The 23,685-nt window shown below is 41.9% G+C and overlaps 1 protein-coding gene across 1 annotated transcript in view; it reads right to left on the bottom strand.

Annotated features, from left to right (window-relative positions):
- GAD2 (glutamate decarboxylase 2) overlaps positions 1-23,685 on the bottom strand; it is a gene marked incomplete at both ends in the record, with an annotated part of 38,100 nt that overhangs the window by 6,906 nt on the left and 7,509 nt on the right. Inside the window, 6 exons of the mRNA XM_084202991.1 lie at positions 2,439-2,503; positions 3,614-3,730; positions 5,118-5,172; positions 8,262-8,341; positions 19,576-19,691; positions 23,430-23,542. Of these exons, the coding sequence (XP_084059117.1) occupies positions 2,439-2,503; positions 3,614-3,730; positions 5,118-5,172; positions 8,262-8,341; positions 19,576-19,691; positions 23,430-23,542 (546 nt within the window). The remainder of the gene's footprint in view (positions 1-2,438; positions 2,504-3,613; positions 3,731-5,117; positions 5,173-8,261; positions 8,342-19,575; positions 19,692-23,429; positions 23,543-23,685) is intronic.

Below are 23,685 nucleotides of genomic sequence, written 5' to 3'. Positions count from 1 at the left end.
CACCAAAGCTAATGGTTCTGAACACTCACTCAGGTCTATGAATTTCCCTTGATATGAGACTTTTTAATTTTATTTGTGCCTATGCAAAATCAGATGGAAATTCTTTAAGAGACCTCTAAGTAACAATAGTGGTATGTATTTTCTCGAGCAAAAGGGTTACTTACTGACAACAGCCAGATGGGAATTATCTGTCAAAAACATTTAATCTACCCTATGGTCACTTATTTACCTAATTACATACCAATTGCACACAGAAAAATAATTAATTATGTAAAATAAAAATCCGCCATTTTTCATTCGTTATCAGTTATTTTGGGCTTCTGTCATCAGTATGTGTTTGAAGAAATTGCTGACCAAGACAAACAGTGAAGTAAAAAATTCTACAGGAATCCACAGATGTTTTCCCAAAGCATCTTATGTTTGCCCAAATAACTGAACACCAAGAACTTATGTGATTTTTTGGCTATGGGTCAAAGATAGAAAAAAAAGCTTTTCCTTTACAGATTTCAAATGGATGACAGGAGAGATTCATGACTGGCAGAATTTGGTCCTGAGCTATCATTAAATACAGACTGATGAAATCACTGACCAGCCACAGCCCTGGGAAGGGTGCCCAGACCCTCGAAGGGAGCACTCACTGCACACATGCTGTTCTCATGTAGCTGTGACCCCCTGTCTGAGCCTCTGCACAGGGGACACCAGGCTGGAACTCCTGATGCTGGCCAGACCTATCTACTCCACACACTGGGGCTTGTGCTTCCTTCAGGTGCCTTCCAGCACCTTGAAATCTGCCATGGGGAGACTGGAGGGCATGGTAAGGACAGTCCTGCAAGTCACCCTCCTGTGACAGGAGTATTTCTGCTGGCTGACTGTTACCAGAAGGATGTCAGTACTCAGGGCACAGTGTGCTGCAGTGAATGTTCCCTCTTCCATCAAACATGAGTAACAGCTTCAGCTCTCTTCTACTCACACCTGTGATAACTCCATTATCTACCACAAAACAGAAAGGTCCTTGAAAGGTCCCTAAGAGGTCTGCTCTAAAGGCTCCCATACTTGAGATCTGGACAAACTGAAATGAGCTGCTGTGTCCAGCAAAGAGAGGAACAGCATTCAAAATACCAAATTTCCTTAATTCACTGCCAAACACATTGAGATGGTACTTATCAAAGCACTTAATAAAATCCAGTGGAGCTCTGGATCTAAAGCTATTATGTGGAAAATGCTCCAAAGCAGATTTAACCTGAACTTCTCATTCCAGCACAATTTGGACAGCAATTTGAGAGGCAAACCCTTTGCTCCATACTCTGCCCTCAAAGGCAACAAGGTAGATTTTTGCTTGCTGGATATTTGTCCTTTTAATGCATGATATGTAAGTCTAGAATGCTGCAGGCAATCTTAACTAAATGAAATCATAGAATCATTGGCTGCTTTCCAAATTTTGCAAGAGAGATGTATGAGAAAAGAACTGAATCATCAAGGTATCCTCCTAACTCCAGGATCACGATGAGGAAGTTGTTTGCAATTTTAATTGGCAAGGAACAGCAATTTGATTTAGTGATAAAGAAGGAGGAAGGGAGTAATGCTTTACTCTCAAACATTATGAGCTTCAGGAAATACAGAAATGTAAGTGACTCCATCCAGCCCAGTATACTGCCTCTAGAAAGTGGACTAAAGAGATGACTGGGAAGAATACAAAACAGGGCAAGCATCTCTGAAATTTCTCTAAATACCCTCTGAGCTTCCACTCATTTGTGGCTCACAGAAATCCTGAATGGTTTTTGTCTTTCCTTGAATGTAGATAAATCTCAACATCCTAAAAAAAGGATTTCCATGGCTTAACTAGTGTTTCTGAGTAACCAGCTGTTTTTAAGTTCAAGTTCAGTCCTTCCAGCCTGGATGAGCATCACTTACGTTCATCTGCATTATCTGCAATGTTTATGAGCTCATGGCTACAACTGCGTCTATATCCAGGCACAGACTTACTGAAGACATCAATGACACAGTCTGGAGAGAGTTATTTTCTCCAGAAGTGACAAAGCAGGGCGTCTATCCTAACTGCAGGTCCACTCACATTTTATACTTTGAGTTTTATACTTCAGTGTACAAGACCTACAAGATTCACTTCTTAGAGAAATGAAATTGCTAATTCATGTCGGATGCTGAATCAGAGAATGCTGCAGAAACTGCTCTGGACCTGTGAGTGCATGGTGGAGAAGAGAGAAACAAGCATGGAATGTCTGCTGTTTATACTTCAAAACAAATTGTCACAAAGGCACTCTGCAATGCTGCTTCAACTGGAAGGACAGTTTATATGATTTCTCCCAACTGTATCTCAGAGGTAACATCGATCCTTGATTTTTACAGGCATTGCTATGGTAATCACAAGTATGTCAAAATGCATTTAATCAATGTCTTTTATTGGTACTAATAAACCATACCTTTCGACGCCATTCAACTTCCATTTGTGTTTCCTGGACATCAGGAGCCCACCACCCCACGCTCCCTGGAAGGCAAGGCACATCATTTTAATGAGAGCTCTGCTTTCCTCCCTGATGACATCTGTGCCTTCCCATCAGTTTGGGACCCTTTCTATCCCACTGATGGGGCACACTCCAAAATGACCAGGCAGATGGGGCCTGAGGCATGAGCTGTGCTAACAATCTTCTTCCAGTAGCTTGGAAGCAGCAGTTAATGGCCCTTAATCCAGGCTCCCAACCTCATCATCTGCAAACCCCTCACTCACCCCCTCCTCTGACACCAGCACAGGGGGCTGCCCCATGCTGTAATTAACGACTTGCAGATCTGCTCCTGGGTCAGCTGCCTTTTCTCTTGTAGTCACTAAGTTATAATAACAACCCAGGCTGGGATCTCAGCTGCTTTGGGGGATTTTCAACATATTTTGGACCCACTACTGCTTGCCCTCTTCTCATTTGCTTTCCTTACAGAGATCTGGAACAAGCAGGCATTTCTTGTGACTGTGAAGTATTTAAGGTAAATAGTAATTCTTCCTTTGAATGGACTGATTTTGGCTGACACTGTAATTCAAAATCAAGACTTCCAAACCTATGGGAAGTCAATTACCAAGCCTTTTTGGAGAAAGGATTTGCAAAAATGACATAGAAGATATTCTAGGGCTGAAAGATGATCCTTCAGAAAAATTTCTTGGCAAGAGCCTGGATAAAGCTAAGAAGCCAATCTGATAAATTTCCCTAGCACTTGCATTAACCTGATCAGCAATTTGCAGTACTTTATTCCAGACAAATGTATTCTTTTCTTTATATATTTATTTTGCAGCTGCTGCAGAAGCTGAGCCAGTGCTCAGTGTGCTTCTTACCTATTTCTTTACTTATGGCATTTAAAGATAAAGCCAAAAAGCCAAAAGCACTCAAACTAGGTCAACTTAAGTGTCCCAGTTGCTACAAGTACAGTCACAGCTCCTAAAATATCCCCCTGACCTGAGCCTTTCAGAGGAGTGGGAAGTCGGTGCTCGAATGTTAGACTTAATTACAGGAACTAAATACAATGGGTTTTGTACAAGATGACGCTCTCCAAAATGAATAAATTAATGTTAATACACCTTGTAATCCAGCCCTCCACGTATGATGGTACTTACATCCACATGCATCCAGATTTTGTATTTCTTGCAGATGTCTGCAATAGCTATGAGAGGATCAAATGCCCCATACACTGTTGTCCCAGCTGTGGCACTCACCAGAAAAGGAACAAATCCCTGCAAGAAAGCAGAGGGACGATGTGCATGGTCAGAGGGCTGCAGCCCCCTCACCCCATGGCAGCCCCAGCTCCCCTTGTGCTGCCCCCACTAGTGTCTGCCGGAGCCATCCCTGCTCGGTTACACTGGTTTTCTCCACGTTTAGATGCCAGCGATATTACAGTTTCTACCTTCAGGTGGCAGCAAACTTCCAAACCAGTATCCTCCATTTATTAGGATGCATGAGACAGGTACGGGCTCAAAAGAACAATTCTGCTCCACACCACCTGCCTGAAACAAAAATGTCTGCACTGCAGGATGTCACATAAACAAACCTCAACCAGGCAGCACGGTGAGAGAAGCGTTCCTGCTGGGCTGTGCCCTGGGCTGCAGTGCCATTGTCCCAGTGAGTGTCCGGCCAGGTGGTGCCCCAGCTCTGTCAGCGGAACATCGTGTCTGAGGGTCTGCTGGGGCAGGGGAGGTGTGGGGCTCCAGCCCCTCCCTAAGGCAGAGCAGGGGGACAGCTCCTCAAAGGTAAAGGCAGGGACTAGCTCTTGAACTCCCTCTGCTAAATGCTCACAGCAGAACACTCACCGGCCAGCACTTCCGCACTATGAGAACTGGTGTCTGCTGAAATTCATAGAAGTGTTTCAATTTAATTTCATTTTTAGTTATGTTGATTTTATAAGGAGTACTTAGAGGTTAAGAGTGGCTACCTTTTTTTTGCAGAACTGGGGTTCAAACCATAAAAAAAGTCCAAACATCCTCCTGCAACAGTCTGTAGGTTTGAGTGGCACTCTATTACCATTTTGCCTTATTTTTTTTATCTACTCTATTGCTTTTCTTGGGAAAAAAAGCACTTTTAATGAAGATTTGTGTTATTAATCAGGTTTAGCTGCTGTGTGTCTAGTGAATATAAATGCTGAAAGCACAGGGCTGAGCTCCTTGCATACTTTAATCTGATGTTTTAATTCTAGCTTCTCTCAGTGAACAAATAGAAAATTGTGCGCATTTTTAGAGATATGTGCATTTTAGTTCACCTTCTAGATTTGGTGAGTCTATGAAAAGTATTTTCAATGCGTTAGAATAAAAAAAATTCCCCAAAATAATGACCCAGGTTTTGACAACATTCAGCTGAGAAGCTGCATCATAGGCTGATAATATAAAAGAGAATGGCATTATGCAAAACATCATATAAAAAAGAAAGCCAAATAGCTCATGGATATTATAAAGTAGTTCTAAACCTATTTTCTCAGCAACTCTTGCCTCATTAATTGGCAGGCTACATTTATAAGAAATAAATCAAAACTTAATGGGCAAGCCTGTGTATGCAAGGAAAGCAAACAACTGGCTTTACCATTCTTCAGGTTTTTTTCTTCTTTGGAAGCAGAAAAGCTGGTAAACTTACTTTTTGTTTGGCTTCAACAATTCTTCTTTCAAGGTCTGATGGGATCATTTTCCCTCTAGAGCAAGAGAGAGTTATATCAGTAACTTGATCTTGAAATCAACTTTTGCTGTTGCTTCTTCACTTAATAGGAAACCCAAAGAAGGAGCAAAATGACTTTTTTGACCAAGAGTTATGCAGCATTGAAGAGCACAGAAAGACTCTGTCCATTAGTCTGAGTTTTTACCCTCTTTATTTAGGCAATATATCTGCATCAATATAGTGATGGTAACTGAGAGAAAGTATCTTAAAGACTGATACTGCTCCTTGGAGCCTTTTAGTCCTGTCTGAAGTTACAGTCCTGGGAATGAGCCTCAGTCTCCAAGGACAGGCTCAGCCCAAGAAGTTAACTGGGTGCCAAATCCCATGGCCCTCCCTCAGCAGGCACAGAAAATGCCAGAAGAGCTGCACAGCCTTGAGCAGTGCAGCCCAGTGGTGCTGCCAGCTGCTGTCTCTGCGCTCCCTTCCCAGGGATGAAGGCGTTCCAGGGTGGCTTTCCCACGGCTCAGGGAATGACATGTTTGCCTTTCTTGGAAGCAGGGTGTGAGAAGCTGCCAGTTTAGACTCGCTAAATGCACTGTCAGGCTCTTTGCACTGACTGCATTTGCAACACCTCCACTATGAACCATCCACTTCAGATTCAGTCGGGTAAGGCCTGAAGGCTAATTTAGGAAATCCTGTAAATTAACTAGGTGCAAGATAAAACAGCGTTGATACTGAATATTATAAGGCTATGGTTTTCTTTGCTTTAGACAGAAGCAAGTCTATAAAAGAAGAGGCAGTGTGAATACCAGCAATACAAACATGATAGATTTTACATGTCACAGAAACAAAGTCTTCACCAGCTTTGAATGTTGTACATTTAGATTTTTAAACACTTTTTAAAGACTTTTTCAGATTTTTTCTTTCACTAGGCCCTCATTCCTGCTAAAAAAAAAGAACCTAATTAAAGCTCAAAATGAAGTAGAAACTAATAAACCGTTAGTTTCAGTTTCCTTTTGCATATAAACCCTTGAACTGTTTTCATGACATTTGGATGCATGTCCTTTTTTAAAAATTATCAATTTATTGTAATAAGATTCTATTGGTTTTGTAAGTTTCCCTCCTCACATTGCTTACAGTAAGATGGTATTTATTTAAGTAGAAATGGGTTTGTACTGCTGAGTTTTTTTGAGAAATCTCTCCTGCATATTCAAAACTGTAAAATATGGAAAGAATAACTAAAAATAAAAAGCTCTAATAATCCAAAAATTAACACTAATTTTTCTTGCAGAAGTGCAAGGAAGGCCTAAAGAGTATTCAGCTCCTTGTGAGCTCCCCCCAGACACATGTACACGATCAGAGATAAGCAGTAGTAGTCTAACGCTCAAAAGATGTTCCTGGGATCACGAGAAGAATGAAGAAAATAAAACCATGTCAAAGGAGGGCATGAGCTCCTCTTCAAAACATAATTTAGATGTTGCTCTTTAGTAGTTTCTGATTTAGTGAGCTTGTGCATAGAAGCATACACAGAACTGGGCAGATGCTTTCACTGCTCAATTTTTTTTTTTACCAAAGCAAGCAATTATCCAGCCCCATGTCACATTGAGTAGATGCAGGAATTCACGGCCAGGAGAGTGCAATACCCAAGCAGTGTCAAGATTTACCAGGTAAACAAGGCAAACTTGGCAGGTGTGGGTCAGAATGGGAAAGAGGCGCCGGGAAGTATGCCTGGTCATACTGAAAACATCAAAAAGACATCAACATGCTCCCTGTCCACAGGCCAATCTTCACAGAGGCTCTTCTCAACCACACCAGCCTGCAAACAATCTGCTCTGTCCCTGTGCTGTCTGCTGTGTCCCTGGGGTGTCTGTGAGACACACAGGAATCCTGCTGTGGATTTGCTTCAGTGTGGGCAGGCCAACCTTTGTGGTCTTCACAGAAAACCATCACACTGAATTTGCACAAGGAGAAAAAGAAGACATGGCTTCATTGATCCACATCCATCTCTAGTGAATAGAAACAACTGGGGATTTATTTCGGTATGTGTTGGTTGTTCAGACATCACTAAATCCTCTTCAAGGTGTGTTCAGTCTTTTGTTACTGAAGAGATAATAGGACCATAAGTCAATATGCAGGCACTGTGATAAGCACTGTAAATTGCTTACTTGATGCTTGTTTTTAATGTGGGAGCAGAGTATATTTTGACAGCAGCAAAGCCTTCCATTTCTGTTAGAGACTTAATTAATTCAATGCCTTATAACAGTAATGGACTCAAATACCATTTTCTATTGGAAAGACTCTCAATAGAATCAGTAAGAATTGTTCTATTAATTTTTTGTCCCATAGAAAGTGTTTTCCCTAAACCAGAAAATTTTTATTAGAACATGTCGATTTTGTTAATATACTTTTTTCTCAAAATGGGGTTTGACAGAGAATTTAAACCTTTTAGTTGGGTGAGTTAAGCAGTAAGTGTCATCTACCACCCCTTCTCAGAGCCTGTGTGAGCTGCACATCAGCTGCCTCTTGTGCCGTTGGTTTCCAGGGACCACCATCCGTCTCAGCCTGTGTTTCCCACAATGCTGCCAAGATCCTTCTCTGCACTTCCTGTCACAAACATGTCCCTGTCAAGGGCACTGAGGGGAATGCAATCCAGCTGAGAAAGATGGTGGGGGCACGAAGTAGTGGAATTATACTAGCAAATGCTCCTAAATATTTTATTCCTGCAAAAGGCCCACTGTAGCTCATTTTAATGGATCAAAACATGAGAGTGTGATTTGACCAAAACAAGCTTCCCCCTGGTTTCTTAGCACAAAATGTAAAGAATGATATTAGTTTGATATCCTGTTTCACACCAGAATGAAACAAAAAAAAAAAAAAAAATCAGAAACCTCTGAGGAAAGAAACTTTTAAGATATTTTATGAACTCCAAAAATGGACCCATAAAGAAGCTGCTAATAGAGCCAGTTCCTCAAGTGAGATAAATTAGTGTAAAGCTGATGAAGATGACAGTGCTGTGACAAATTATACCAACTGCTGACCACATCCTACATACTCTCTCTGAGATGAGCATCTGATGATCCTCTGTTATGCACCACAATAAAAGGTGTATTTGACATCTTTACTTACCTTTCATCACATCTAATCAAAATCACACTATCTGTACCAATACCCAAGGCCGCAGCTCCTTTCTTCACAGAAAAGTGACTCTGAAAAAATACATTTTTTATTATTATTTATTTGTTTTATTACTTATTATTTAATTTAATATAAAACACTACCCTCTTGCAAATCCTTCAGCTAGAAGTTCCACAAGGCAATAATTACATTCAGAGCCCTTTTGGAAACTGATCACTTTAATTTGAGGCTTCAAAGCAGGTCACTACTGTGAACTGGAAGAACCGCAATCACTCTAATCTGCATTTACTCCTGGAATATTACAGACACAATTGTGGTTCCTGCTGGACCTTGATGCAAACCTGCAGCTTCTCTTGCTTGTACACAGTCAGCTACGAGCTTGATTTACTGAAACAGAATAGTCTTCCCTGGAGAATTCATTTAGTTTGTGATGCCCAGAGTCATGTGCTAAAATATATCTTCTGCCCAGAGAAAAAGAGAGGAATTAACATAGGAAGCCTAATTGTGATGTCATGCCAGTGAAAGCCAGTAATAACTCCTACTAATAAACAGAGCTACTGAAATTTAAAATCAGAACAGGGCTATTATTATTATTAGTAGTAGTAGTAGTATTAGTATTAGACTATTAGTTAATCTGTAGGTACAAAATAAAATGTGGAAGTTACATACTGTAGTTCATGTTGGCCTAATTTTCTCTTGCTCATAGCATTTAACTCCCAAGCCAGAGTTGGTGTATAACCCTAAATTCAATCCCAGTGATTATGATAATGCAACAGTTTTATACCAAATTATGGCCCCAAGAATCTGATTTTGTATTAACTCAAACCCAGCTGTTAACAATATTGTCTAAAGTAATTTTAACTACAGTTTATTAAACATTGAAAAAAATAGAAATTCTTTAGATGCTACAGGATCATTAGCCAAGGATGTAACACTATAAAAAAGATCCAGAAGACAAAAACCTAACAAGGCTTTTAAAGTGTCCAGAGTGTTGAAGAAGAAAGGAAGACCTAGTTTGCAGATCACAAAGGAAAGAAGTAATCACTGTGGCTTTGTCAAGGGAGTATTTGCAAGCAGCAGAGAACAGTAAAGAGAGACTGGCACAATGGTTAAATGCGTGGACTTCACCTAAAGGCTACGAGGGCACAGATTCACTGCATGTTAAAGGACTCTGTACATAATGAACACTTTGAAAATTACAGTCATTCCAAACCAACTTAATGAGAGGAAGAAGAGTAAAAGAACTGAAACATGTACATCCAGCTTCAGAAATAAAAAACCTCTGTGTTTTAAAAATTTCTCTGGGAGTAGTTTTCATAGAGGCTTGACTGCTATGGTTAAGATTGCTCTGGTTAAGAATTTCCTTTTTTTTACATGCCTGTATTCTCACCATTTTGGCTGAAATTCTTAACGTTTTCATGATGTCTGCTGACTTTTTCAATATCCAGAGATTTTTAAGAAGTTCAGATTGCTCTTAAGTCATGTTTCACTGATGATATATGGACGATTTGAAAATACTTCCTCAAGTAAATATTTTTAATACTAGATTCATTTTTTAAATGCACTGGGTTGGTACAGCTTTTCCCTGTGGGACATGGCTGCAGTGCATGAACAATGTGTATTGAGCAGCCCCTGAACATGTTGCCTAGATGTAAAGTCAGTGTTTGAAGTACTAGTACAGCAAATCTCCCCAGTCTCTGAACTAAGCCCACTCTGAAAGGAAAACATACCCACAGTGGACTGACTCTCACATGAATTGATGATAAATGAAATGCATACTCATCACTTAGATGAGCCACAGGGGATTTGTGCCTGTCCCTTGCAGGTAGCCAAACCAAGCTGACATCATCAAGTAGGCTTCCTCTGCATTCAGGGGGAGAAAGGCACCTCCAGGAAAAGATTAATCCAGAGCAAGGGTGGCTAATTTGGAGTGGGTGCTGAATGACATCAGGTGAAGAAGTTTCTATCCCCTCTCTCTGAACAAAGCCCTGTGATATCTGCTGTGAGAATGGGAAGTGTACAGCATCTGCAGCCACCAGCACTCCAGACACTGCAGATGTTTGACACCCAGACATAATCCAGCCTATTAAAGCCACTGGTCACTGGTATGTTCATCTTGGAATCTGCTCCGTTGTTTTTCTAAGCTGGGAGTCACAAGGTGCTAGGAAGTATTTATACACTGAACATCACAGCTCAGCCATCACACTGATATTTTTCATGGCATGTTATTTCCTTCACAAAACTGAATTTTTGAACAAATGCATTTCTATGAGTTTCATCAGCTTCGTTAAATTCAGGGGACTTTTTCCCAGCACAAATGCACTGTAGATGAAGGCTCGGATTGTGACCAACTTAAAATCCTCTAAACATCAAAGATACAAAAGTCTGTTCCCAGCCCTGTGGGGCTGCCTGAGCCCTATGGGGCAGCAGTGCAACTTTGTGAGAGTGGGGAGGAGAAGGCCCATGAGATAGCTATTGGCAGGAGGGGGCTTATAAAAAATTCCAAGTTTAGGAAAGTATCTTGGAACTTTGCAAAAATTGAAAACAGAGTGAAAATATTGCCAGTATAATGACTGTTATGCTATATGAAGATAGAATTGAATTCATATACTTTAAAAAATTTAATCTGCTTTTAATAAATGTATTACACAAACTGATGTGCCCATACTGGGTGGTGTAAATATATAAATGCAGGTAGAGATTTAGGGGTGAAGAGGCACAGATATATTTCACTGGGGTTTGAGTCAATGACATTACATAATTTTGCTCCTTACTCCACACTGGTTAAAAAAGATTTACTGTTGCAATTTGTTTTTCTACTAAAAAACCAGAACTATTCAAAGTGCCTTAAAAAAGAAAAGACAGATTTAAATGGTCTGCTATGAGGAAGGAAATTAAGCCCATGTGCTCAAAGGCATCTATTGGAATATGGCCAAGCACAGCTGCCTTGCTAAGAAGTCTCATGGGACTGCTAAAAGAGCACTGGGGAAAAAAAATGAATGTAGTGCTGATAGCTCAGTTGCCTGAGGGCTTTTTACAGACTGAAGGGAATTCACTGGTCAGGAACCAAAACTGGTTTATGGATAAATTGGGAAGAAATACAGAAGTCTGTGCACAGAAGGGCAAATGCAATTACAATTTCTAAACAAACTCTGAATATGAAATGGCCCAGTCTGTGTATACAGTCACAGATACATGACTGCTGTTATGTTTTCATGTTTTAGGGCAAGACCACAGGAATTGCTCCAATTACTTGAGAGGCTGTGAAAGACCAAGGATGAAAACAAAATAGAAAAAATATAGTTGCACAACCAAAGAAAACTTTCACAATAATAAGTATTAAACTTTGGTTTAATATCCCTGTGATGTTGCTGAAAGTTTGGATGCCTGTGTAATATAATGGTAAACACAGAAAACTATAAAGGTCAAAGAGATGAAAAGGTTTGCAGAAATAAACCTGATCAGACAGAACTATTCACAGATGATTTAACTGGGCTAACAAGGAAGGACATTAAATGTGACCCCTTTGCAAATACCAGGGCTACAGACTTTTCAGACACAGCAAGAAGAGAGCCTGAACACCACCTTTCACAACACAGCTGTGTAAGAGTTAAATGGATCTGAAGCCTTATGGTGGGAGAGCCAGGGAACAAAGGGAGTGCAGGCTGCCTGATGCCAGTCCTGAAGGAAAAGCCAGGCTTGGGGGCACTGGAAGATCTGGAGTTTAAGCACTGTCCTGGGCTTGCAGAGGACGACACACAGGTGGGAATGGGCTGTCACTTCGGCTTCCTGGCTTCCTCCCTCCCGCTCCTCACACATTGCAAAGGGTGCATGGAAGACTGCAAATACATCCCCAGTAGAGAGGAACCTAATTTCTACATGGAAAGAAATGTGGTGAAATTCAGTGGTGAAGGAGAAGGGATGGATATTAGTGACTAAGAATGTCCTGACAGTCAGAAAAAATATCAGCGATTCTGAGCCAGGGGAATTTTCCATTTATCTAAAATTTCAAATGCTGTTAGGTATAGGTTTGTTCCCCAGATAGCCATTTTTACATTGTTAGCTTTGTAAGGTAGAGAGACTGTAAATGTATTACATGTGTAATAATGAATAGGCCCTCTGAAAAATGGAAGAATAATTAAAAATGCTATGATGCTGAAAAGTACAGCATTGTTATCTAAAGTGCTTCAATATACAGATGCTTCTATTTTTATAGCTTGCTAAATTACTTGCTCATCATCTGGCATGGTTGAAGCTGTCACAAACAACCATCCTAATGCCATGAGCCCCACAGGGCATGGCTGTGTTTTCAGATTGCTGCTTCTCCTTGCTTACATAAATCCAGAGTGGCATGAGCTTTGTGGAGGTGGCTTATCAGTAACCAGTTCCCAAATGCTGAGCAAGCTAAGGCAGACATTTGCAGCTGAAACTCCCCCGAGGTCTGTCACTGGCAGTCTAGTGCCCAGGAGATCTGGACCCCCAGCCTGACCTTATCACCTACCCACCAGCAAAGAAGGAGAACACACTTTCCTATTCACTTCTCTTGGGCTTTAAGCATTGTGCAATCCCTGGATGTGCAGGCTGGGCTATTTCTCTCTTAATAATCTAAAATGTGTTGCTAGTTTAGGCTTCCTGTTTGAGCTCCTACAAGGTGGGGGGAAAAAGGTACCTCCAGAAGGCACTGATCTCTTAAGGCTTTGGCACCTGCTTTAAGACTTAAGATGAGTTGTCTTTTGCAGATCTTGCTCTTTTTTATTGGCCATAAAAAGTGTATAGACTAACTCAGATTAAATGTTTACACTTCAGGTGATTAACATTAAGCAATATGAATCCTATCTTTCTCACCTGATTCCAAGCTACAGCTTCTCCCTCAATTACCTACAAAAAGAGCATACTGTGTCCCATCCAAATTTTAAATACACTGCAATGAGAGATATATTTGCTATGGTTTCATTACCTACTGCTATTCAATTTTTAAAGTTACTTGTTAGTATCAGGTGAGAAATGAGGATATTAATGTTTCTAAACATACTAGTATGCACATCTTTGGCATTTTTCAAACACAACTTCATGCTGCTTTTCTAATCAGAAAAATTCATTTGGTTTTCTTCTAATGCAGATAGTTTTGTAGCATTGTATGTGATAAGAAATGTTGCACTGAGTTCAGGAGGATATTGTGGCAGTGTAAAAGCCACAAGGGATCTTAGTCGATACCAGACAAAGGATGAGACCCAAATGTTGATTTTCTCCTTTAGGACTGACTGCACTAGATCTAAAAAATTATTTTACTTTGATTTGAATGGTGCTACCTGAATTAAGTTGTTCCTCAAATAAGACCAAATATTCAGTTTCCCCTGGCTTCAAATGCCATAAAAAATTTTCCTAGTTATTATGCAGTAAGTAATGCAAAGAAAAAAATGTGTGAATCCATCAGTTTAATTTTAAGCTTCCTTAGGTGGGAACAGATCTAATTCCTACTTACTCTGTATGCCCAGAGTGTAATTTACAGCTTTGTAGTCTATGCTACAAAATAGAAAACAGGACTTTCAGGCTCCTCAAATCTTCATCTGGAAGCAGCACCTCACACAACACCCCCTGGACTGCTTCTGGCAGGTGGCAATTCTGCAAAGTGTCTTCTAAGTTGCAGGGACAGAGGGCAACACTACATATCATGGAAGTGGTACACTAGAGATCAGATTTTTATTCATTCCACACAGAAACCAAACCAAAATCTTCCACAGCCTGTGTGAAATGGTCTATCAAGCTACAGACACAGAAGTCACTTTTTAATTTCCTTCTGCATCACCATCAAGAAGCTTCACAGTAGGCTTCTGGAACTGTTCAGATAAAAACTTCACAAAGCCACTCTTCTCCCACAGATACTGGAATCGTTTGACACATTCCCTGCAACTAATGGGGTTTTTTCACAAAGGGAAAGCAGCATGCATGAAGCTGAAGAGGGATTTATTGCTAAGTGCCTCCTCTGAACTAGCCACAGTGTGGATGCTGGGAGGGTGCTCCCCTACCACCCCAGACAAGCCACCTCTCCCAGTGCTCACCCAGAGGATGAGGTTCCTCCAAGTGTCTACAATGCTGATACCTGGAGAGCCAACAGACCCCCCTTCAATCAGCACACACCAGAGCTGCACTCCCAGTGAAGTCTTCAGCAGCAGCAATTTCAGCACAGGAACAGTGCAGATGGAGAGATGCCAGAGGCAAGGAGAGCCTCCTCTGCGTTCTCTGTGGTCTCTACCTGGGTGAAGAGGTCCCTTATTGTCAGATCAGACTGAATGACCTGACAGTTCTGAGCTCTGCACTTTGTTTTCTAAACCTATGATAAGGAAGAGTGTTGCTATCCCCTCAGGGAGCATCTGACAAGATGTTCCTTCTTAGGGAGCTTCTAGAAGAGTAGAAAAGTAAGAAAGCTGTTGCGAACTCAGGAGAACAGCCTTGCTGGGTTGGAGAAGAGAGAAGATGAAAAAATTTCTGTCTTTTCAATTAGGAACAGCCTTTTTTTCATTCTCTGAACTGTGGATTAAGCCCACACAGTCCGTAATTAATCAAGTCCACAGAAGTTCTGCAAGCCTCTTTAAGCCATTTTCCTACTAGCAATGAAAAGGGCCAAAGGCTGTTTTGTGACTTGAACCCACCTAGTTCTCTCCAGCTGAACTTCCCCTCTGCACACTTTCCTCCTCAGGGCAGCATGACTCTGTCCTTTTCCCTCCTAGATGTAATCCCTGCTCCATGCAATTTCCAGCTACTATTGGATACTATTTAAGTGCTGGTTGGGCAGGTCAAAATCACAACAGGGAATCAGTTAAAATTTAATAGGTTTTGTCTTGGGGCCAAATGGAACAACTAAAATACTCTGAGAAGGTAGCTATCCCTTTCAGCAGCTTTCTCCATGCTGAAAAAGGGATGGACTCCTCAGTTACAGCAGCCTAAAGCTGATATGCTGGAACACAGGAGGAGGCTTTCACTTTAGATGCTTCATTGTGTTTGAAATGATAGACTGAAACAGGTTTTTACAACTGGCATCCATCACTTTTTCCCCTCTGAGTCAAGGTCTCTTGCATCATGTACAGTCCAGAACAGCTGCCCTGAAGGACATCACTGCTCCTGCAACAGTGCAAATGAAAGAAGACTGATGATGCCCTGATGAATACAGAGGACTGAATGAAATCCTGAGTGCAAGTGCCATCTCATGAAATCAAACCTGAGGAAGACCTACTCAAGTAGTTGCAGAGTACTTCACCATCACTGGTGAAACAGAAACAAAAAGCAGCAGAGTGTGCTAAGTCGTGGGTTGGGGAAAATTTGCTGGCTGGGAACATGCACAGGTGGAATAACCACATAACCTATTTTAGGCACCAAATGTAGGTTGTGTATGTGAGGAGGCTCTTTATGGTCAGTGCACAGAAGTAGGTGAAGCCCTCCCAAAGGTGATTTAGAACATTTAAATTCAGGAATATTTAGGTTCCTAATTTGGATGCTCTGAGTTTCTCTCCAGAGATGCTTCTCTTCACTGGTTGTGCAGAGAGTGAGGCTCCTAATTTTGGAACATGATGCACTCCTAAATTAGGGAGGTAATTACTTAAAAGCTGTGAATTACTCCTCCCTTCTCTTCTCCCCCACCGGCAGCTGAACCCCTAATGGCATCAGACTGAGCCATATTCTGATTACAGTAGTAGTGGTGGCAATTGTGACACAGCTCCATTCATTTATAGTACAGGAAGCTCTAGACTGGTAGTAATGAAAATAGAGTCTCATCTGGGATGCTGAAATTCTTCGCTGAGAATTGCTGATATTGAAATCTTTGCACCTGACTGAAAATTTCAAAACCAAAATCAACAAGTTTCTAAACACATACAGTTACTTTAAGCTTTGCTTACTATCACACCATGCATGCAGAGCATGAGGGGATGATACTGTGGATCTGCTTCTCCAGCTAGATCCCAACAAATCTAGGGGGCCTGATCCCTACAAATCTATGGGGCCTGAATTCTCAAAGAGCTGGCTGAAGTCATCATAAAGCCTTTCTCATTGATCTTTGAGTAGTCTTGGGAATCTGGAGAGGTCTCAGCTGATGGAAGCTGAAGAACATCATTCCAACTTCCAAGAAGGGCAAGACGAAGGACCCCAGAAACTACAAGCCTGTTAGTTTCACTTCAGTAGCTGGCAAATTTACAGAAAAGATTATTCTGGGAAGTACTGAAACACAACACCTGGAAGACAACGCAGTCAGCCAGCACAGCTTCATGAAGCAAAGTCCTGCTTGTCAAACCTCATTTCCTTCTACAACAGGGTAACCCACTGATCTAGGACAGCCAGCAGATGTAAGCCTTTTGGACTCCAGCAAAGCTTTTGATACTGTTTCTCCCAGTGTCCTTCTGGAGAAAGCATCCAGCTCACAGCTGGACAACCCTGTTACATAATGGGTGACCAACTGGATCATGGGCATAAAGGGTTACAGTGAATGGGGTGACCTCAGACTGGTGACCTGCCACTAGTGGGGTTCCATGGGACTCCATCCTCACCCCTGTGCTCTTTAATACCTTCATTAATGACTTGGACACAGGGCTTACCTGGATACTGGGTACGTTTGCTGATGACAATAAACTGGGGAGAGCTATTGACTCCCTCAAGGGAGAAAGACCTCGATAAATTAAGAGGACTGGGCAATCAGCAACCATACAACGTTTGACAAGGGGAAGTGCCAGATTATTCACCTGGGATGGGGCAACCCTGGTTCTGTGTAGAGATTGGGCAATGAGAGGCTGGAGAGCTGTGCCATGGAAAGGGACCTGGGGGTCCTGGTCCATGGCCAGTTGAACATGAGCCAGCAGTGCCCTGGAAGCCAGGAGGGCCAACCCTGTCCTGGGGGGCACCAGGCACAGCATGGCCAGCAGGGCAAGGGAGGGGATCCTCCCTCTCTGCTCTGCTCTGGAACTGCCTCCCCTTGCATATTACGTGCAGTTTTGGGTGCCACAATATGAAAAAGACATTAAGCTGCTAGAGGGTGTCCAAGGAGAGCCTCCAAGGATGGTGAAGGGTCTGGAGGAGAATCCATATGAGGAGTGGCTGAGGTCACTCGGTCTGTTCAGCCTGGAGGAGAGACTGAAAGGAGACCTCAGTGTGGGCCTCAACACCCTCAGAGGGGGAGGCAGAGGAGCAAGTACTGATCTCTTCACTCTCGTGATCAGTGACAGGACACAAGGGAAGGCACGAAGCTGAGTTAAGGGAGGCTTAAATTTAATATCTAGCAAAAGTCCCTCACCCAGAAAGTGGTTGAGCCCTGTAATAGTTCTCCAGTGAGGTGGCCACCAGCACCAAGCCAGACACAGTTCAAGAAACTTTTGGACAATGCTTTCAGGCACATGGTGTGGTTTCTGGGGTGTCCTGAACAGGGCCAGGAACTGGACTTGATGATCCTGATGGATCCCTACCAACTCAGAGTGTTCTACGATTCTACAATTTCCTTGTTGCATGGCCATTGTCTTTCAAGAGCACCCAACTGTGTCAGAGATAAACCTCAGTCAGGCCAAGGAGTCCTAAAGTAGGTAGATCATCAGCATGATGTGATAAATGAGACAAATGACATTTTCATATCTTAAGTGTCTGTTCAGGTCCTGCATGACACTTCCCATATTAAAAAGGATTGTACTTCTAGGCCTCTGTATTTTCTGTAACAGCTTCTGCTGTTTTGAGGGCTAAACAATGATCTTCGGGCAATTAAGGGTTAAAGAGTCCTGTCTTCACATAGTGCAGTGTCTTCACATCTCTAGAAGATGAGAATATACTTTTTATAAAGCTTGATTGAGGAAGGGACAAAACTGCAATTTTAAGATACTTTTAAAATGTACTGGATTTCAAATGCCATCCTTGGAGTTCTCTAGCCTATTTGATTTTTGAATGTTTAATTTGCTAAGGGAACTGCTTCTTCCCTGGCATGAAAACACAATTATTAAAGCTCATTTCATTATTTTGAGACTGTTAGCACAATTTGGGTCATTGTTTAACACTACATTGCTATGAAAACAATTAAATACTCTAATGATTAATAGGATTTGCTACTTAAATAATCATGTTGAACCTCATTTGCATGACTTAGGCTTGTTACTTCCATATGACTGATGGATCCGTAGCTGTACATCCAGCTTTGGAAAGTTGCTGCTCATCTGTAGACTGTCCTCTTTAACTGCTATGGGGACAATAATTCTACAATGTGGAGCCCACAGCTGTGTATCACATCTCATCCCATCCTACTGCTATGAAAGGCATCCTCTGAGAGATTTCCTCCCGCACTTTTGTGATAACTTTTAGGGTATTTTGTTCTTCACCCTTGCATAGAATGGAAGCACATTCTATGGTAAGTCCAAAGAGGCAGCAGGAGGACTTTGTTACCTAACATGGACAGTATCCTGCTGAGCCCTGGCCACAAATGAGTCCTTTCTGGCTGAACACACACAGCAGGAAAGAAATTTAGAAGTGGACAATTAAGCCTGAAAACAGCTCACAGCCCCTCCTGGGGATAAACCTTCCTCTTTCCTTTCCTCCTGCACCCACATTCTCCACTCTAAGCTGCAAGGAGTTCCAAATGGTCATAACGCAAAAAACAACCCTCCCAAGACAGACTTCCATATGGCTGCACAAAGAGCAAAGAACTTTCTCACAAGGAGAGAGTTCTCTCTCCTGTTTCTCCTGTGCCCTTCCCTCACCCCTGGCACTGCCAGGTCCCAGCAGTGCCTGTGATGAACCCCTGTGTGCTGAAGCTTTTGCTCACAGGCAGAAACTCACAGTGAAGCCCAGCTGCCCAACAAATACTGCAGCTGTTCTGCTGCACACACACACACAGCATTGTCATATGACTGTCTTCATGTATGTTATCACCTTCTCATTAAATAACAGCAGGAGCAGTTTCACATGGAAAGATTTTGACTCAAAAGGATTTTCTGTTGCCCCAGAACAGATGACATTCCTGTCAGAAAGTGCTGAAGGCCAATGACGAGCTGTCCTCATTTGATATGGTCCTTACCACTCACATCAACATTTATATGGACACAAGTGAGAGCAAAGAAATAGCAGTGGTTTGTAGAGACTGCTCTGCCTGCATTTCAGCCACTTGAGAGAAGCGCAGAGATCATCCCACTATAGATAAAAAAGTCAGCCTCTTCCCATGTTTTTATTCCCAGTGAAAGAATAACAGAAATGAAGACAGTTGTCAAAAAATTCCTGTTCACCTGTTTCCTTAATCATAAAGTCATATCAGCAGATGTAACAGATAGGAAAAAACAGAAACACATACATGTTCCGACGTGAAGGCAACCAGTCTGGGAATAGCTGCCATTCCTTTTTCTTTAACTTCTGGGAACATCTTGAAACGTGCAATCAACATAGCATACATGTTAGATATGGCACCACCTGGAGTCCACAGTAATATACTGTTATTTTTCTATTCATTGTAATACCATTTCAGAACAAACAAGTTTTGCTACAGTTTTTCTATATAAATGTCTCTGCCTTGTGGCAGAAACACAGATTCTTCTTCCTGATGCTCCTCACAGCTGGGCTGTGTAGTAACAGGATCTACTACACACAAAAAAAACCACTTATGCAAAAAGTACCACTGCAAAAAATGACTGGCGCTTCCTTTCACCCTCATTCTAACTACCATCTCTCCTTCAGTCCACAGTCTTAGCTTTCCATGTGCCATCAACACATAATCCCCACTCTATTCCATCTCCTAACCAGATGCCCCCACAAGGCAACTTCCTAAGGGATTTCCATGTGCCACCTAATCTGTGCTCTCCCCTCCTTAGTCAGGGTGGTGTTTCATGCCCCAGCTTTGAGCAAACCCAGCCACTGAGACACAACAGCCACTATCTTCTGGATAAGTGGAGTGGGAAGAGAGAAGAGAAAGGAAAAAGGGTCATTCGAACAAATATTTTTCATTTTAATTGTCGTCTCATGGGAACAAGGGGAAAAGATTAAATGTCCCTAACACTTGCCTTAAAATCACTGGCATACATTCACTTCAAACAGCCATTTCTAGATGGGTATTTAACCCACTTCAAGATGGGTATCAGATCTACAGCTCTGCAGTGGTCTGTTTCTCCTTTTTGAGATTTTTTACAAACCAAGTCTCTGTGTCTACAGTGGAGCAATGTTTGGCTTTACATTAATGCTGCATGAGCACTATGGGAATATAATGCAGTACTTGAGGCAGATGCTGAGAATTTTTACATTTGTATGCACACAAACACACACACAGACAGACATGTATGCATGAAATCCATCAGGTTTATCCTATAAATATGTGTGTATACACACACACACACAGATTGACTGTGTATCCATGTTTATGCACATGTATTTATATAAAGCAAAAGTTTAAAATGAACATTTAAACTGTTCATTTAAAATGAACAGCTAAAATGCTGGTCAGGTAGAGCTCAACTATTGCAACCTTCATCCATCTAAAAATGAAGAGCACAAGATGTACACCTCCAGAGGATGGTTCAGCTCATCCTATGGCAGCTGTCTGTGGTGGGTGGGACTTGCCCTGCAGACACATCCCCACTCTCCCTCGAATACACAGGAGCTGCTGTAACTAGCCCAGGGTAGACACCCAATACTTGGACAGCCAAAGTGAGATAAGATAAAATCCATCCTTTGAGATGAAGGAAGCACTGTTGCTTATCTGTGCTGGCAAATTAACATTGTTTTGACTTTTGTAAGATTTGTTTTACTCTCACTAGAGATACATACTGTTCCACAGCCCAGACAACTGTGCCCTTCATTTCTAATCAGTATCCTGGCTCTACTCTCGCAGTAAGGCTGCCCTGCTGTGGGCTTTCCCTGACCTCACTGGCCCTCCTGTGAATCCAAGGGAAAATGCCACAGAAGAATGGCATTGCTGGCATACAGGTCAGGACAGATTGGGGGTTTTCTTCCTCTTAACTATCTTGAGAGATATGAATGTATTTCAACACCTTTCTTTGAAATGACAAAATAAGGAATGGATAGATTAAGAGGAAATGCTCATGTACCTGTCCCTAAAAAATGCAGATGTCATGTAAGAGCTGTTATTGATGATTTAGGTGACTGAACTAGGTTGAAGCAATTTGGCCTATCTTGTCCAAAGTCATTGGCTCAGTGTCAAAAGAATCAAGACTGAAATGTTTAGTTTCTTCAATACCAGGGTTTCTTATTAGCATTCATTACTCAGTCATTTAACCTTAGTTTACTCATAAGCCTGCATTCTGCTTTTAATTTCGTAGTTGTGTTCACATCCACAGTTAACTGCAGCTAACAAAACACACCTACAGAATGTGGAGATAACAGTCAGGCTTTTATGCTTCACATGTATTGATACTATATATTTAATTCCAGAGAATGCAGAGAGAAAGAACCTTTCCTTTGCAACAGTAAGGTCTTCAGCTAAAGCCATGAAGTGAGAAGACAGCACAGAAATTATTTTGATTATTGCCTAAAAAAGCAGAACCTGCACACTGAGTGTTGCTGCCTTAACAGAGAAAATTATAAAGAGGCACTTTGCACAAACCAGAAATTGCGGAGAAAGAAAGAAAGAATGAGAGGGGGCAGCCCTGCGAATGCCAGCACAGGTGCATGCCTGCCAGAGCGCCCATCCCCACACAGGTTGCAGCTCGATGAAGTGAGCTCTGGCACACCAGCAGCACCCTGGGCCCCTGCCAGGCAGCACCTTCTGCAGCCCCAGCAGCTCCTCCTGAGGCACACACCTTTCCTGACTCACACAATCTCTACCTGGGTTTGCCAGACTCGGGCAGATCTGGCACATCCACTGAGCCTTTCACCCAGCCCGCTGCCATGGGCTGGGCAGCGCTGCTATTGCTCTTCTCTCACCCTGCAGGTCCCTGACCAGCCCGTGGGAAGGGGAGGAACTCAGGGCAGCTGTACCCAGTCAGGTCAGGGCTGGTAACCAACCACCACTCAGTTTCCAAAAGCTTTCACTTTGGTCCTGGGCTCGTGAGACACACTTAGATGTCAGGTGTGATGTAGGCCAAGGTTTTCAGGGGATCTCTAAGCACCACAGTAAAAGCTGTCAGAGCTTTGCTTTCAGGCTTTTTAACTAAGAACTCATAAAAAAGCGATGTCAGTTCTTCTCATCTATTTCTCTACATCTGTGGAAAGGGCCAGAATAAAACTCCCACACCACTTCCCACATATGCACTCAGATGTGAGAAGCTGAAGATGAGCCTTCCCTGACCTCCATGGCCTCAGAGAGCCAAATGTCCAAGGCTGTTATCAGTGAGGCCTTTCCTCTACTCAAGAGTGCACTCTTTCTCTCTCCATTAGGTCACCTAACTTCCCTTCCAGAAAGGCTCCTTCTGCAACAGCTAACAGTCTGTTCTCTTTTGACAAGCCAAGATATTATACCCAATGTAAATCCTTTCATTATTTTGCAATTTCATAACATAGACAAGCCAAAATTTTTGAGCAATGAAATTACAGAGTCAGAGAAGAGGTGACAAAGAGTATAAATCAAAAGACTAAGTGGAATGATTAAAAAAATAAAAAAAGTCTTAACAATGTTTGTCAATGATTTTTCTACACTAACTTTTTTGCCTTACTGACTTGCCCTGAAGAAACCACTTTAAGCACTCAGATTAACTAAGCACCCAAGTAGCCCACTGAGAAAAACAGGTCAGCTTCACATGGAAAGCTAACAGCATGCTCTAATGCTGGCAGGGTCTTCCTGACTCTACTGAAATTGCTGGAAGGTATGCTACGTCTTTCCCTGTTTGCTCCAATTTCCCCTGCGGTGATGGAGAGCTTTGTTGTGTTTCTTCCCTTTGTTATTAATACAACAGTCTTTCTATTTCATGGAATCCATAAAAAGGGGGGGCAAAGCAAAACTGCAAGGCAAATGTCTCTTCTCATTATGTTTCCCATGTGCCGTTACAGCTGCTCATCATGCAGTGCAATTTGCTCAAACAGACCCTCATAATCACATCCCTGAAATTCATAAACATGCAATACTTTATCTCAAAGAGGCCACTGGTGTTTACTAGCAAGTGTCCTCTCAAACATGCATATTTAATTATATTTACTCTTTAGCTGCAGGGGATGTCATATACCACAGTCTGAAAAATAGAGAAAGCTTGAAATGTCATGTACCAGGTGAAAATATCCCATCGCCACAGCCCCCTGGCCAGCCAACCATCTCTCTCATTTTCCTTAGTGTGACATATTCCAAAAGTACAAACACTGGAGCAATTTCATAGGTGAACCTGAAATATAGTAATGTCCATATTTAATGCTTTAATCTACAATCTTTTTCCAATATTACATTACATTATAGCCACAATATACTCTATCTTATACTGGGTAGAGTTCTGTGTCACAATATTTTCCACAGTCTTCTTTCTGATTT

Source organism: Fringilla coelebs (assembly GCF_963513975.1).
Source record: "Fringilla coelebs genome assembly, chromosome: 1".
Classification (NCBI taxonomy): Eukaryota; Metazoa; Chordata; class Aves; order Passeriformes; family Fringillidae; genus Fringilla; species Fringilla coelebs.
The sequence above is the reverse complement of the archived record's forward strand: the minus strand, read 5'-3'. Positions and strand labels throughout refer to the sequence as shown.